The sequence below is a fragment of the Electrona antarctica genome (genome assembly GCF_951216825.1).
Source record: "Electrona antarctica genome assembly, chromosome: 8".
Taxonomy (NCBI): Eukaryota; Metazoa; Chordata; class Actinopteri; order Myctophiformes; family Myctophidae; genus Electrona; species Electrona antarctica.
Window position 1 is genome coordinate 32,624,583 of NC_136789.1, and position 15,310 is coordinate 32,639,892.

At 45.7% G+C, this 15,310-nt stretch overlaps 1 protein-coding gene across 1 annotated transcript; it reads right to left on the bottom strand.

Annotated features, from left to right (window-relative positions):
• Positions 1 to 1,423: 1,423 nt before the first annotated feature.
• LOC306927933 (GATA-binding factor 2-like) lies at positions 1,424 to 14,124 on the bottom strand. The gene is made up of 5 exons (XM_079507820.1): positions 13,706 to 14,124; positions 12,216 to 12,803; positions 8,660 to 8,805; positions 4,483 to 4,608; positions 1,424 to 2,896 (listed from the first exon to the last, which is right to left on the bottom strand). Exons 1-5 carry the CDS (start codon positions 13,944 to 13,946, stop codon positions 2,570 to 2,572), a joined length of 1,428 nt encoding a protein of 475 aa, XP_079363946.1. The 5' UTR covers positions 13,947 to 14,124; the 3' UTR covers positions 1,424 to 2,569.
• Between the last annotated feature and the right edge of the window lie 1,186 nt (positions 14,125 to 15,310).

A 15,310-nucleotide genomic window follows, 5' to 3' on the forward strand; every position in this document is an offset into this window, starting at 1 on the left:
TTGGAGCCTGCCTGTCTGGGTCCAGTGTTGCCAAGTCTCATGAAAGAAATAGCCAACCCACCAACAAGATTTGGCTTATTTCTCTCTTGCGAGAGAAATAAGCCAAATCTCACATAGAAACAAGCCAAAACAAGCCCAATGGCCATATATATCCATAATAAAAATCATTATAATTACTATGTAGGTCTATAATAATTAATGTTTTGGTTACTTTAGCCAAGGCTTAATAAATATATAGACACCAGACCAGATTCTGTCCATCCTTGTGATTCACACTCCCCTTAACCTATGGGCAATTATAGAATATAGTTATAGAAGCCACAGCGGGTTTTTTTAAAACAAGCCCAAAGAAACGCAACTTGCCATTATTTTCCCGCAACTCTGAAAAAAACACAAACAAGCCAACGGTGGCTTAATACTAAGCCAACATGGCAACAGTGTCTGGGCTCCACACACACACAGTGGTCCAGCCTGGGGGCCTCCATCGGCTCCACAAAGGGCCCTTCTCTCTGCCCCATCCAGAGATAGGGGAGGGGCCGGGGCCCGATCCGATCCACTACATTCACCACGCTTTAGGGATCACAGCGCGGCATGCATGCGCTTTAATACATCTGATATCACTTATGATTTAACTATAAGGACCTCTTCACTTAAAGGGGAAAACCACCCATTTTCAACATTTTACTATGTCATTAATGTACCTTAGAGCTGTTGTGTGGAAATAATAAAAAAGTCCCCCCATTCTGTGTTTCCTAGAACTGTAATTATGAAAAAAACCATTAACATGGTGAAACGCATCTTGATGACATCATCAAGATGTGTTTCACCATGTTAATGATTTTTTTCAGACCTCTAGTTCTAGGAAACACAGAATGGGGGAACTTTTTTATTATTTCCACACACCAGCTCTAAGGTACATTAATGACATAGTAAAATGTTGAAAATGAGTGGAATGCCCCTTTAACCCATTTTGGGCGGGAACCCCTTTTGGTGTTAGCATTATGAAAAAATAGCAGATCTACAAGCTCATAGCGCACCACCGAGTGGCGCGCTACGAGCTTGTAGGTCTGCTATTTTTGAAAAATCGAACAACGACTGACATAGAAACATAGCATTTTCAGAAAACTGTCAGGATGTAGAAGACATTTTTAGAATCTGATCTCAGGTCAAAATGGGTTAAAAAAAAGGTGTGTGTGTGTGTGTGTGTGTGTGTGTGTGTGTGCGTGCGTGCGTGCGTGCGTGCGTGCGTGCGTGCGTGCGTGCGTGCGTGCGTGCGTGCGTGCGTGCGTGCGTGCGTGCGTGCGTGCGTGCGTGCGTGCGTGCGTGCGTGGCCGCGTCCAGGCGTATGCGTGCTCATACATTTAACTAAAGAGGGGGGGAGGGGGGAGAAACTAAACATCGGAGGCAGACACGTAATTTCATATTTAATATTAAACTTTATTTTCCTTTAATTTTTGTGAGATGGAAAAACAATAAAAAGGTACAGCTGAGGGACAACATTTCATCTAAGATAAGGTCAGTGTTTTTTTCTTTACAGAATAACCATGAAATTAACATTATAACAGGTTCCATGTGTCTTTGACCCAAGCTTTAAGAGTGAAAATAAATTATCGTAGCAATAATTATTACATCAAATATAACAACAATAATAAGCAATTAAGCGTTTATAAACACTCTATTTATTTATTTTTTTACTTGCGTCTTTTTTTCTCTCCAGAAAAGTCCATTATTAAAAACAGGTGAACATTGGTGGGGGGTTGTACAATCCAGCATGTGAAAGGAGCAGTGGTTTGTGGGTAATGTAGTCTGGGGGTCTGTCTGGTAATAACGCAACTATGAGGTGCACGTCGCCACAAAAGATCGGGGCCGGTTCTGAAACGTAGCCCCGCCGAAACATTCTGTTGAACATTCTGTTGCCGACTGACCGACCGACCGACCGCCCGACCGACTGACCGACCGACCAGAGGTGGGCATCGCGCATCTCGGCATACGTACACGTGTGTGACGAGTTTTAATCTGGAGGCGAACAAACGAAGAAGTGGTTCTATTAAGGACCTCTCGTGAATTTCCTGCTGCAGGCGTCAAGAAGAGGCGGGTACCAAAGTGACATAGTAAAAAAATAAAATAAGCAAAACTAAAAACGAACAGCGTCCATTCCTCCTGCTGCTGCTGCGAGTCTCTCACAGTCCTCCACAAGCTGGGCTTTTCTTTCTTTAAGCAACTCCCTTCTTACAGTTTCGCTCTCAACAGAGTCCTGTAACAACAACGCACTGCGCTCTGCCGCCCCCCCTGTCCCGTCCTGTCCCGCTCTGTCCTGTCCGTGAGCGAGGGGGTTTCTTGTCGAGCACAGCCATCGAAACATGGCGTCCAACTGAGAGTCCTCATCTTTCAGCCCCGCTGTACATGGAGTCAACCAGTCCGCTCACTCACTCACCGTTGAAGTAGCGTCGGTGGAGAAATGGGCCGGTGGGGGTTCGAGGGGGGCTCTGTGGACGGGAGGCCGGCGCAGTGGGGGGCGTTAGGTAAGGGGAGAGAGAGAGAGAGAGGGTGGGTTGAGGCTGCTTCAAGTTCAGTGGGGTTCGGCCCAGACCGGCGAGCGGTGCCCAGAGTGGTGGTGGTGGTGGTGGGGGAGAGCGTAGGACGGGTGGATGGGCGTGGGGGTGGGCAGCATGTGTCCCGAGTGGCTGAAGGGGGACGTCAGGTGGCCCATGTGGGCCATGTGGCTGCCCAGGCCGCCGGGCACGCCGCCGCCGCCGAAGGGCGAGGACTTGTCGTGCATGCACTTGGACAGCTCGTCGAAGCCGTCGCCCGCCCGCTTGCTCCGCTTGGACTTGCTGGACATCTTGCGGTTGCGTGTCTGGATGCCCTCCTTCTTCATGGTCAGGGGTCGGTTGACCTGTTAACGAGAGGAAGATATGTTTGTTAGAGACACGCCGCACGAACTAGAGAGAGACGGTACGTTGCTTTGTACAGACGCATAAATAACATGACGGTGTTATGTCTAAGTTCCTGTTATTAACCAATTGAACCCTATATAGCATCCCTGTTCTGGGGGTGATCATCCCTGTTCTGGGGGTGATCATACATTTTGGCAAATCATACATTTCGGCAAATCGAACGCATTGTAGAATCTGCTATTTTCGTCGAAGATATGTAGACTAAAGGGAAAGAATATAGGGGGCCTTAGGGCGTCTATACCCCTGAGGGACTCCAGTCAACTGGATTTAAGTCCAGCTATAAGTGATGAAGAGTTTGTAACCAAATGGACCCTTATAGATCTTTAACTATTGAGAGTGCAACATTTTACGCTTCGCAAGAGCTAAATTATTGTTAAACATCTGCATTACTTCATTTACTATAGAAAATAAGTCAATTAGAGAATTGTTATTTTAATCAACTTTGGTTGTGGCAAACTATGGTACCAACATCAGTACAGCATGGAATTGTGGACATCATCTTATCCAACGATAACAAAATATTAAAGGTTTTGGGTCTGAGAGGCTATAAATCCCTGCATGCACCAAACGGTGGTCCGTGGCTCAAAAGCCAAATAAGTAAATTGGCCTTGATATGAAAAGGGCTGAAACCCACTGATCTGGTCCTAATACACCACCATCAAAAAAGGCAATAAATGTCGCAAAGCAGATTTACATATATCGGCACGTTAAAACGCAGGGCACGAGCGATTCTGTGGGCTTTTGTCTCGTTTTTTTTATAAGATCCTTTGAACCCCATCGGTCCGATATGAATACATGGGGATTGGGAAGCCACGCCGAAGCCCCATTCAGCCTAAAAAGGAACCCTGTCCGTTTCAGACAAGTTAGCATCACAGTTGTAAGCGACGCCGTTATACAGACGCTGAATGACAGACCCCAAACCTCCCTCCCGCCTCTCCGGGGAGCAACGCCCCCCATTGATACCAAGATGGTTTAATAAAAAGGGGGTGAAAAAACCCACCGGTGGGTTTCTGGTTGACAGGGTGAGCAGAGAGGGCTTTGTGTCCACACAGTCTGCAGTCTTGCTGCTCCTAAATCGATGCGAGCTGTCCGCCCCCTTGACCAGCCCCACCCGCCCCACCCGCCCCACCCGCCTCCCCTCCCCCCCCCCCCCCCCCCGCACATCAATGTGCACCGGGACAGTAACCGAGTACATTTACTCAAGTATTTAATTTGCTTGACTATATTTCCATTTTTACTTTTATATATAGGCTATATACGATATATACTCTAAACTCTATACGCATAAATATTGTAGCCTATTCTTTTTCCACTCACAACGCAATGTCGTGACCTGTTTTTTTTTTACTTTGGTACTGACATTTATATGCCAATAGGTCTATATACTATAATTTACTCAACTCGTACTTTGAATAGCCTATATATACAGTCCTGTATAGCAGAGTATTTCTATACATTGTGGCACTTTTACTTTAAGTATAAATAAATACAAATCTGAGTATATAGGCCTATAGCTATAACTTACATTGTGCAGTTTGTAGTAGAGGCCGCAGGCGTTGCACACGGGGTCTCCGTTCCCGTTGCGTCTCCAAAGCGTGGTGGTGGTGGTCTGACAGTTAGCGCAGCAGGTGCCAGCTCGCCGTGCAGCCGACTGGAGGAGACAGAGAGAGAGAGAGAGACATTGAGAACACGTTGAGGTTCAAGGTTGGACTTTATCCCATTCTGGACGGACCGGGAACCCCTTTTGGTGTTTTAACTAAGCATTATGTTGTGCTTTTAGATGTTGAAAAATAGCAGATCTACAAGCTCATATAGCTATGAACTTGTAGGTCTGCTATTTTTTGAAAAATCTTGAAAATGTGCATGGTGCAAATCTTTGAATATATATATATTATTTCAGAGCGAACGTTTTTTTTTAACTCAAATCTTTGCTTCTGGGTCCCCTGGAACTACATATTTTGAGATTGGGCCAATTACATATAGTGGGCTCCTTGACATGAACAAGTTTGAAAACCGCTGACACACAAACATAGGATTTTTCAGAAAACTGTCAGGATTTAGAAGACATTTGTAGAATCGACCTCAGGTCTGAATGGGTTATTGTTACAATTGTGTATAAAACTTGTATTTTTGTTTGGCTTCCTTATACAGACAATGCAGCGGCATAGCATAATATTAAAAAAAGAAAAAAAGAACACAGCCAGCACAGCAAACAGAGAGATAGAATAAAGAGTGCTAGAAGAATTAACATAATTATGTGTGCATGTTTTCCCTGTATAGTAGCAAAGTTAGGTTTTTTATGTATGTATGTTATGTTCCATATAATAAAGTTTATAGTTTAAGAAGTTGCAATTTGAGGCTATATGTTCCATATATACAATACACAATTTGTTTGCCTTTATCTTTATTCCTATACATTGTTGTATCTTGATTGTTTTGTAACTTTTGTTCCACTTTTGCTTATGTTTTCTCATGCCAATAAAGCTCCACTGAATTGAAATTGAGAGAGCTGCACATGCATATATATGGCCCGGTGAATATAGGCTAAAAGCCATTCACATGCCTATTAATTTCGATATGGAGAGAGAGAGAGGAGAGAGAGAGAGAGAGAGGAGGTCGGACCGGACAGTCAACTTGACACAAATACGATTTCATTCTGATACTGAACACCGTGACCATTTAGTTGTTATTTAATATGGCGCAGACGTTTCATATCTATGTTTTTTTTTACGAGACTGACGCCATTATAGGCCTAATAAAAATAAATTCTAGGGATCGCTTGGAGACTAGCGTCTTTTTCAGGAGTTGGGGGATGGAGGGAGGAGGGGGTGAAGGGGGGGGGGACCAGGCCTCCGCTATTAGTGAAATAAAGCATCGGCGGATATTTAAACTTTGACCGCATGCAGCACTGAACTGAAGCCTACATTACGACATCAAAGCGAGCGCCAGTTAGACTGATGAAATTATTTAAAAGTCTCGATTGAATTAATTGCGCTTTAATAGTGGAATTTATAGCCAGCCAGCCCCACTTGAAGTCACAGATCACATTTTCCAATTTGCGCGATAATCTTCATCGTGGATTGTGGGACAGGCTACACATAATTGTACCTTGGATGGACAAAAAACGACCCGTTTCATTCCGTCTCTAAGCCATGTCAATAAGTCACATTTCATTCATTTAGAATAAATGTAAAATGGGGAGTAAAGTCTTGATTGTCTATATTAATTAATATACAATACAGGTCCGACCAGCATCCAGGGAATTATATCCACCCCAATGCGATGCGTAAAAGGCCACAGTAGTGCGTTCTGTCCTGTCTGGGCAAAATGCGCCTTTGTGTCCATTACGGATCAATTCTTCACACATAATAAGAAACATTAGCTTCTACATGCACTATACAAGCCCCAGGCCCACCACGCACGCACGCAATGTAAGCAGCACTGCAACATGCTTTTATATTTGTAATTAATTTCAGGTGCATCACTGCGCGCTGCATGGAAGAGCCTAATAACCTTGACGAGAACACAAAGCCCGACTATATAGGCCTTTATTTATACTATGCAAATAATATCATAATAATAAAGACATGAAGACAAGACAACAAACACAAAACCAAAAACACATTCCAGCGCATAAAGATGGTGCCACTGCCCCGCCGAGCAGCGAGAGCATGACAAAACAAGGCGACGAACATAAATCCATTTATTTTTCCAAATCCCTAACCGCGCCATCACCCCCTCCCCTCCCTCCCTCCCTCCCCGCGCCCTCCTCGTGAGTCGTGCGCGTTCTACACACACACACACACACACACACACACACACACACACACACACACACACACACACACACACACACACACACACACACGGGTCCATACAGTGTTGTGATAATCGCTTTTACAGTATGTTAAGGCCTGGCCCTGCCTAGTGGGACACACACACACACACACGCACGCACGCACGCACGAAATGTTGAAGGCGGAAACACCCGGCAGCCTGGCTTCCTTATCAGGGCCAGGCAGATATCCGGATAGGAAACAACTGGGTGCCCTTTGAACAGAACACTGAAAACACTTGAGCCGAAAAAATGCTTGTCCTCCTCGGCCGCCACCGACCAGTCCAGCGGCCACCGGCCGACTCATGGAAACATGTGGGGCTATAATATTATGTCCTCCTCGGCCACCGCCGTCCATCCAGCGGCCACCGGCCGACTCATGGAAACATGTGGGGCTATAATATTATGTCCTCCTCGGCCACCGCCGACCGACTCATGGAAACATGTGGGGCTATAATATTATGTCCTCCTCGGCCACCGCCGTCCATCCACCGGCCACCGGCCGACTCATGGAAACATGTTGGGCTATTGTGGGGCTATAATATGGGCAGTAGGCTACAGAGTCAAGGAAGAACATGCATAAAGGTTTTTGCCTCCCCATCAGATTCCCTGCATCCGACATTTCTGCCAAAATATAATCACCTCTTGAGCTGCAGATGGTCATCACAATGATGCAGAGGGAAATAGGCTACATTCAATCACTTTATAATTATTATTGGCTATATCTTTTAACCTGGGTCTGCAATGGCTGAAAAATCACAGTCATTTTTACTTCACATACTGAAATTAAAACTGAAATTGGTTTGCAAAATTTACTAAAATAGTATAGGCTATATGCAGGGCGGGATAGTGATACCCCCCCCCCCCCCCCTATATTATTTTTCTTGGTGGCAATTATTGGTGGTGGCCATTGGTTTACCAATAGCATAAAATTGTGACTCTAAAACTCACTTAGTTGAGAAATTAGTGATTTTCTTTTTAAATAGCACATTATATAACACATACATAGTTAGTATTAGTATTATGAGTGAATATTATAGTCAGCCGTGGTTTCATAATTGAGATACTAATTTGATTTAACCAATTTTATTATATTATATTCCACAGCTATACCAATTTATAAGGAAATACTATACACAAGACTATTTTTGTTCAGGTTAAATAAATAAATAATCATATATGATTTTTTTTTTTAAACAGCCGCAACTCTTAGGTGGGAATGCAGCAATTATGAACAGCTCTGCATGCGTGGGGTCACTCCAAAAACAACCAAAGAACACACCTTCTAAAATGTTCTTTCCTTGAGCCTATAAAACCACATGTGGCGCCTCAATCAACAACCTGATGATGTAATCAGTAATCAGAAAGGCCTTTTCCTTAAGGTGATCCACGCGCCCCATAAAGGGACAACAACAGCGTCCGTCACTCACTCACATCCTGGGGTAATTTAAGACCCCAAATAAATAAGACGCCATTTGCAACGCTCTCCCCCGTGGCATGCAGGGCGCTACCAGAACACACGGGCATCGGTATCAGTAACAGTATCAGAATATAGAGGCAATAATGATAGCGGGAACAATGGCAATAGTAGCAGTATTGTAACGGGCCGTGGAGGGGAGGGGGGAGGGGGGTCGCCAGGGGGGTGGGGGGGGTGAGAGGCGCAAACAATTCCAGGAAGATCATAGGGAAAATATAACTTTCCTGGAATTGTTCCTCTGGCCACGGCGACTAGCTTTGTGCTTCACATCACTTGGTATGGCCCTCTCTCTCTCTCTCTCTCTCTCTCTCTCTCTCTCAGATGTGAAAGGGCATGGTGGGGGTGGAGGGGGGGGGGGGGGAGGAGGGAGCACTTGTAGTTGGGACTCACCAGTCTGCGTTTGGGCTTGATGAGCGGCCGGTTCTGCCCGTTCATCTTGTGGTACAGTCCGCAGGCGTTGCACAGGTAGTGGCCCGTGCCGTCCCGCCGCCACAGGGGGGTCGAGGTGGCGCCGCAGTTAACACATTCGCGACCCTCTGAGTATAGGGGGTCAGGAAGGGGGGGGAAGAAGAAGGGAGATTTATATAATTAAACATTTCAACCACCCTGCAAAGGAGGCGGAGCCAACATGCATGATCAGAACAACACAACGCGTGCAGCAGCTGTCCGGCTGAACCTGGCAACCCAACCGTGATCGGCGTGTCGGAAAAAAGCGACCGGCCCTTTTCATTAACGCTGTAATATGAAGTCGTCGCTCGTTCTAGAACGCCCGCACGACCACGTCTATATCAGAAGCACAGGTGCGTTGGTGTTGGCCCGGGCCCACCACCACCACACGTCTATATATATACGCCCGTCTCTCTGGTTGGCGGTTATTGGGACCGCGTGGACACGGACACCTCCGTGTAAACCGATCTACGGCGCGGAGACCACGAGACGTGCCAGAAACGTGTCCAGAGGTGTCCGACGGGATGAAGGAGACATGCCATCAAATCAGGCCTGCATTATTCATCAGCGTATATAGTGGGCGCGCCACACACACACACACACACACACACACACACACACACACACACACACACACACACACACACACACACACACACACACACACACACACACACACACACACACACCACCAGAGGAAACATAAGTGTGTGTGTGTGTGTGTGTGTGTGTGTGTGTTTGTGTGTGTTGTTGTTGGTGGTATTAAATATGCCGGGGCAATGTTGTTGCCGTCCTCCGATGAAAAAGGTATATAAGCATGCAATTCTCCCGGCTATATATACCAAATATCAATAAATATAGCTTTCAAATGGACGCCACCAGCCAGCCAGGCAGTGCGACCAGGCTGACCAGACTTGCAGCTCCATTGTTGTCCTTTTCACCCTGCATGTTAGCATTATAAAGCTGCATGAAAACCAGGAGGTATTCCTAACACGCTCTCCTCTCTCTCCTGTCTCTCCCAAGCAGGTTTGACTCCAGTTCAGCCGGGCTGCGGCTCTAAACGAATTGGTTTTAATTCATGAAGTGTCCCTTATGCTCTCTCTCTCTCTCTCCCTGGAGCATCATCTCATTATTCCTATTATAATGTCAGGAGACACCCACAGTCCCACCCTGACTCACAAATGGAATCTGGGGCTGAACAATAGCATGGCGGGCTCCTTTTGAAGTATGTGCCGCAGCCCTTATAATACAGTGCTGTAAGTAACCTCCCTTCACTATTTCACAAGTCCAGCTATGTAGAAGTATAACTATATGCAAGATCATTAGCACCTCAAGGGAGCACCCAGCATTGCGCAATGTTTTAACCCATTCTGGGCGGGAACCCCTTTTGGTGTTAGCATTATGTTATGCTTTAGCTGTTGAAAAATAGCAGATCTACAAGCTCGTAGCGCGCCACCGAGTGGCGCGCTACGAGCTTGTAGGTCTGCTATTTTTGAAGAATCGAAGAACGACTGACATAGAAACATAGCTTTTTCAGAAAACTGTCAGGATGTAGAAGACATTTTTAGAATCTGATCTCAGGTCAAAATGTGGGAAATGAGTATACAGCGCATATAGAAGATGGTTAGGTGAGGTGAGGGAGAGAAAGGGAGCTGGGTTTGGGTTTGTGGAGGACAGGAGACACACAGGCCAGGCCACCGCCTTTCTCTCTGTCTTTTGGTCAGAGAACGGGGGCAGTATAGGTGAGCAGGGAGATTTGGTTTTGAGGTTAGTTCAACAGGAAGCCGCACTGCTGTAAGGTATGTGCTGACAGCTAAAATGTCATAGTGGCATTTAATACAACAGTCAATCACTGTGTTAGCGTGGCTCAACGTTCAGCTCTGAGAGATAAGAGCCTCGTTTTAATGGCCTGCGAGTGCGTGGCCAATATGTTGGTGTTGGTGATTCAAGCCGGCTTCTTTTAAATGTCACTGTGTAACATTTCTCTTACAATAGCTAGCATTCACTTACACACACACACACACACACACACACACACACACACACACACACACACACACACACACACACACACACACACACACACACACACACACACACACACACACACACACACACACACACACACACACAAACAGCATGAGCGGCTATATAAAAGAATGCCATTGGAATAATGAGAAGGCTATATTCATAATTAGACAGTTATACACTGAGTGATCTGTCACCACTGCCATGTGTCCTCCATGTCAAAACCTTCCACAATAAGGTGAACTCTATCAAAAGTGTCACAAAACGGTTGTTTAAAAAGGTTAACACTGCTAGGAAAAAATATATACACAGAAATGCCCCCATGCATGGTCTGAGCTGTGTTTCAAATATCTGCTTTCATATGCAATAGGAATAATATAGGAATTATTATTGAGAAAATGACATGGTCTGTATATAGCAAGGATTTCCTCTATCACTCACTCTATACAATCCGTATAATTGATCCATTTAAACCTATAGAAATGGTGTATATATACACTATAAGCCACACTTTTGTTATATTTATCTTAGTAGAAGGCGAGCCACCATGGATGGACCTGATTCCCCCAACGCCATTCTCCCTGCTCTCTGAGGCCGCCAAGGCCAGGCTTAAACACACAAACAGCAGGCCTCTGGCCGTCTGTGACGAGCCGTCCCGTCCCGAAGGGCCTTTGTTTAGTATATTGGGGGGGGGGGGGGTGAGGAGGTCGTGATTTGTTCACTCTGAGGTATACAGGATATGGGCTGCAGGAGCCAGCGCGTCGGTCGTGACTCCTGCGTTTTCTAAATCTAAAGCCCCCCAATAAAGGCTACGTGTAGGAAAAACAAGTCGAGGAGTGAGGCACGAATCATCAGCATCCATTTTAAACGTCGTGGTAATGGGCTAAACATGTGCCTAAACATATAGCATATAGGCTATACTAACATGTGTTGTAGGAATTAAATTGGTCCAGAAGAACAAATAGAATTATCCACAAAGACACTTTTCCTATAGTTAGCCTATAGTTATATATTTAAAAAAAAGTTCACTCGTGTTCAAACTGCTCCCCATGAACGATGTCAAATCAGTGGATGGTTGACCCTGATTTAGTCCTTGAATTCCTCTCACAAGTGACCGTTGAAGTGAGTGTGTGTTGTGGGTAAAGATGGGATAAAGATAATAGTTTGGTAGACCAGAGAGAGAGAGCCGCAGGCACCATATTTAACCTGATATGGAAAGTAAGCTATAAATCACCCATTTCAGGCTGTATAAATAAAACACGGTCGAGTTCAACATTTTTACGAAATAAAATATCACAGGGTCCTTTTTTTTGTTGCATAATATATTTTGTACCAATTAAATGTTTCAAATGAAGTGCGTACATTCCGTATAAACGCTAGGCCTGTATAGGCCTATATTCACATTTTAAGAGTATATAGCCTGCAATCTTTTAGCTAATAAAATACATGAGATGTGGAACTCTGGGCTCACCTGAAGACGACCGGGCTTTGCTTTTGCACTTGGGCGTGAAGCTCGACGCGAAGCCTCCGAGCGGGCTGCCCGGGTGGAAGACGCTGCTGCTGTACTCGTGCGGCGCGTGGAGATAGCTCGGGTAGGTGGGGATCGGGTGGTGCGTGGCCGGCGTCTGGGCGTTCATCGAGGCGAGGCTGCTGCGGAGCGGGCTGCAGCTCTCCATCTTCATGCCGTGGTCCGTCAGCGCCGGTCCCCCGACTTGGTAGGCCTTGATCGAGTCCTTCTCGTCCTGCATGATCCGCGACGACGTGGAGTTGGGCGACGTGGGGCCCGGGTCCGGGGACACGTCCTTCGGGGGCGTCGGGGGGAAACTGTAGAGGTGCGGGCTGGAGTGGGAGGACGGCGTGAGCGAGGACGGCGCCGCGCCGGAGGTGCCGTTGCACGGGTAGCCGGAGCTCGCGGGGTGCAGGCCGGGCTTGCTGAAGTGGCTGACCGCCCAGGCGTTGTGGTGGTGGGCGGACAGGGCCGCCTTGCCGGGGTCCAGCCACGGGATGCCCGGGCTGTGGATGAGGTGAGGCCGGCAGACCTGGTTCCCGGCGAGGCGAGCTGGAAAGCACAAAAAGCGATCGGTGTTTTTAGCCTATATATATTTTTTTAGTTTTAGTTTTCGCACAAATCCAGCAAGTTGCGAGCAAGCAGGCTAACTCTCCTCCTCACCTGTTGAATATCCAAAACTCAAGTCCGACATTGGAGTATTATCAGCTGTGAAGATACGAAGATTAAACGTCTTAATTAGAATATCCAATTGATTAATTAACGTAGTAGGTACTATAATAATAATAATAATAGTATAAAATATTCTTCTTTCTCATATCCTATAAAAGTAGCATATAGTCCATGTACAGGATGTACAACAACGAAAATATATGAGATCAAGGCCTTAAAAAAGTGGACAATAAAACCGCTCTCACTCTATGCGCTGCTGCTATATCTGCTCATCTGCCGTATAGATGTCGGACTAGAGATTGTTATTAGTAAATTTGAGGGTTTTTATTTTGTATCCGGGCGGGAAGTGCCTCTCTCTCTCTCTCTCTCTCTCCCCTGTCCAGAACCCCTGCCCCAAAGGAGAGCGGGTTAAATGACATACTTCCCTTTCCTCTCTCTGTCATTTGCTAGAAATTCCCTTCTATGATTTTCTTGCATCGCAGACAGTCAGCATAGATAGAATAGATAGATCAGTCTGACTGTCTGAAACACTATAGCAGGCAGAGAGTTGATATCCAATCGCACGTTACACTAAACCACACACACGCAAATAATAGCTTGTTGTTGTTTGTTGTTGTTTATCTCGCCATGAAAAGGCTTTCAAATAGATATGGTAGAAATATCATACGCTTGAATTATATCATCAGTGTCAGATTGTCCCTCGCTGCCTGGGCATCGCATGCAGAATAAAATAATATTATTGTTGTCACACACACACATTCAACTCATCTTATCTGTCTTACCGTGTGCTTGGCTGTACGTGACCCGCGCCCGGGAGTTGGCGTAGTAGGGGTTCCCCTGCGAGTCCTGGTTGAGGTGGTTGAGGAACATGTCCACCTCGTCCTGGGGCAACAGGGGCGCCATGGGCTCCATGTAGTTGTGACCCAGCGGGCCGTGGTGGTGCGTGTCCCCGTGGTGCTGGCCGTTCAGCACGGCGTGGTGGTGCGCCATCCACCGGGACTGGTCGGCGGCCGCGACCTCCATGGCGAAGCTGTCTCCGTACGGAGTCTCCGTATTTTCGTCTTGAATCGTTTTGTTTATGCTATTATTGTTGTTATTATTATTATTAAGCGTCCCAAAAAAAAGAATGTCAATTTTTTTTGGACGCGGGATTCCCCCAATTTTTACTGTCCAGAAATGTCCTCTGATGAGAAAGCGAAGAAATCCCTGCAATGACACGAAAAACAAAAATAAATAAAATGTGTTACAAAATAAATCAATGCAATGTCGCTGCAGGTCCAGCGCCTGTTTACTCCATTTAAAAAAAATAAACGTGTCCTTGGGATGTTTTCATTCAATCATATAGCTCTGTCGAAGAAGGCCTTTCCAATAATAATACCTGACCAAAGTAAACAAAATTAAAAAAGACAGCCTAGTAGACACACAGTTGCCTCAGACAGTGTCCACTGCATTCCAATATAATATAGTCCATAAAAACGTTTTCCCAGCTCCGAATATACCTGTTGAAATGTCCGCCTCTCTCTCGCGATCAGCTGACAGCAAACAAACAAACAAGCGCACAGATCCCCAGACACGCCACGGAGTCTAAAGTGTGCTGATCCGGTGTGGCAGCACTGAGTGAGACGCGCACGGTCCTTAATGAGATGTGGCCGTTAGGACTGTGATGCGGACTGGCGCCAGTACATTCCCATATCAAGCGGGTCGGGGGGCGGGGCGAGGCTGTGACCTCCCCGGGAGCCAATGGGAGGTCGGCGCGCCTGCCATTGGCTCGCGGCTCTGCTCGTCCCCCATTAGCATTCAAAACTGCATGTATAATTCCTTCTCTCTCTCTGTCAGTCGATCACTGCGCCGAAAAAAAAAACTATAAAATACTTTATATATATATATATATATGTATCGATCTCGTGTCTCGTGAAGCTCACATTGAATGAGCAATTGCGATTGATATTTTTTATTTTCCTTTTTGAACTTCCCCTTTTTCTTTAACAATTAAGCAGTCAAGATAAGAACCTATAGCATGCTTATACTCTCTTTATATTAGTAGGCCTACAATTGAGATCGAAATACCCGAGCCTTTATACATTTAGACCTTATTACTCCCTTGAACGTATTAGCCTACAGAATTATAGCTCTGGTCCATAATATTAGGCTATATGATAAAGTCCTCTTCAATAACGGTTTTATTTTCGAATCACGGGTATAAAAGCATTTAATTATTAGGCTATTATTATTTATCTTTTTAAAGCTATAGTAACGATGGGGCCTGATAAAACGTGGGGTAGGGTACGGCCAATCAATCATGAGTGTTGTTTTTCACACTGCATCATGTAAATAAACATGCTTTTCAACACCTCAAACACCAACAGAGGAGGGGCGTCCCTTTATGA

Excerpts from the sequence above, each read along its gene's own strand:
- LOC306927933 (XM_079507820.1), bottom strand. The coding sequence starts at position 13,946 with ATGGAGGTCGCGGCCGCCGACCAGTCCCGGTGGATGGCGCACCACCAC. Across the intron at positions 12,804-13,705 it reads CACGTACAGCCAAGCACACG|CTCGCCTCGCCGGGAACCAG; the intron begins GTAAGACAGATA and ends TGTGCTTTCCAG. Across the intron at positions 4,609-8,659 it reads TCAAGCCCAAACGCAGACTG|TCGGCTGCACGGCGAGCTGG; the intron begins GTGAGTCCCAAC and ends TGTCTCCTCCAG.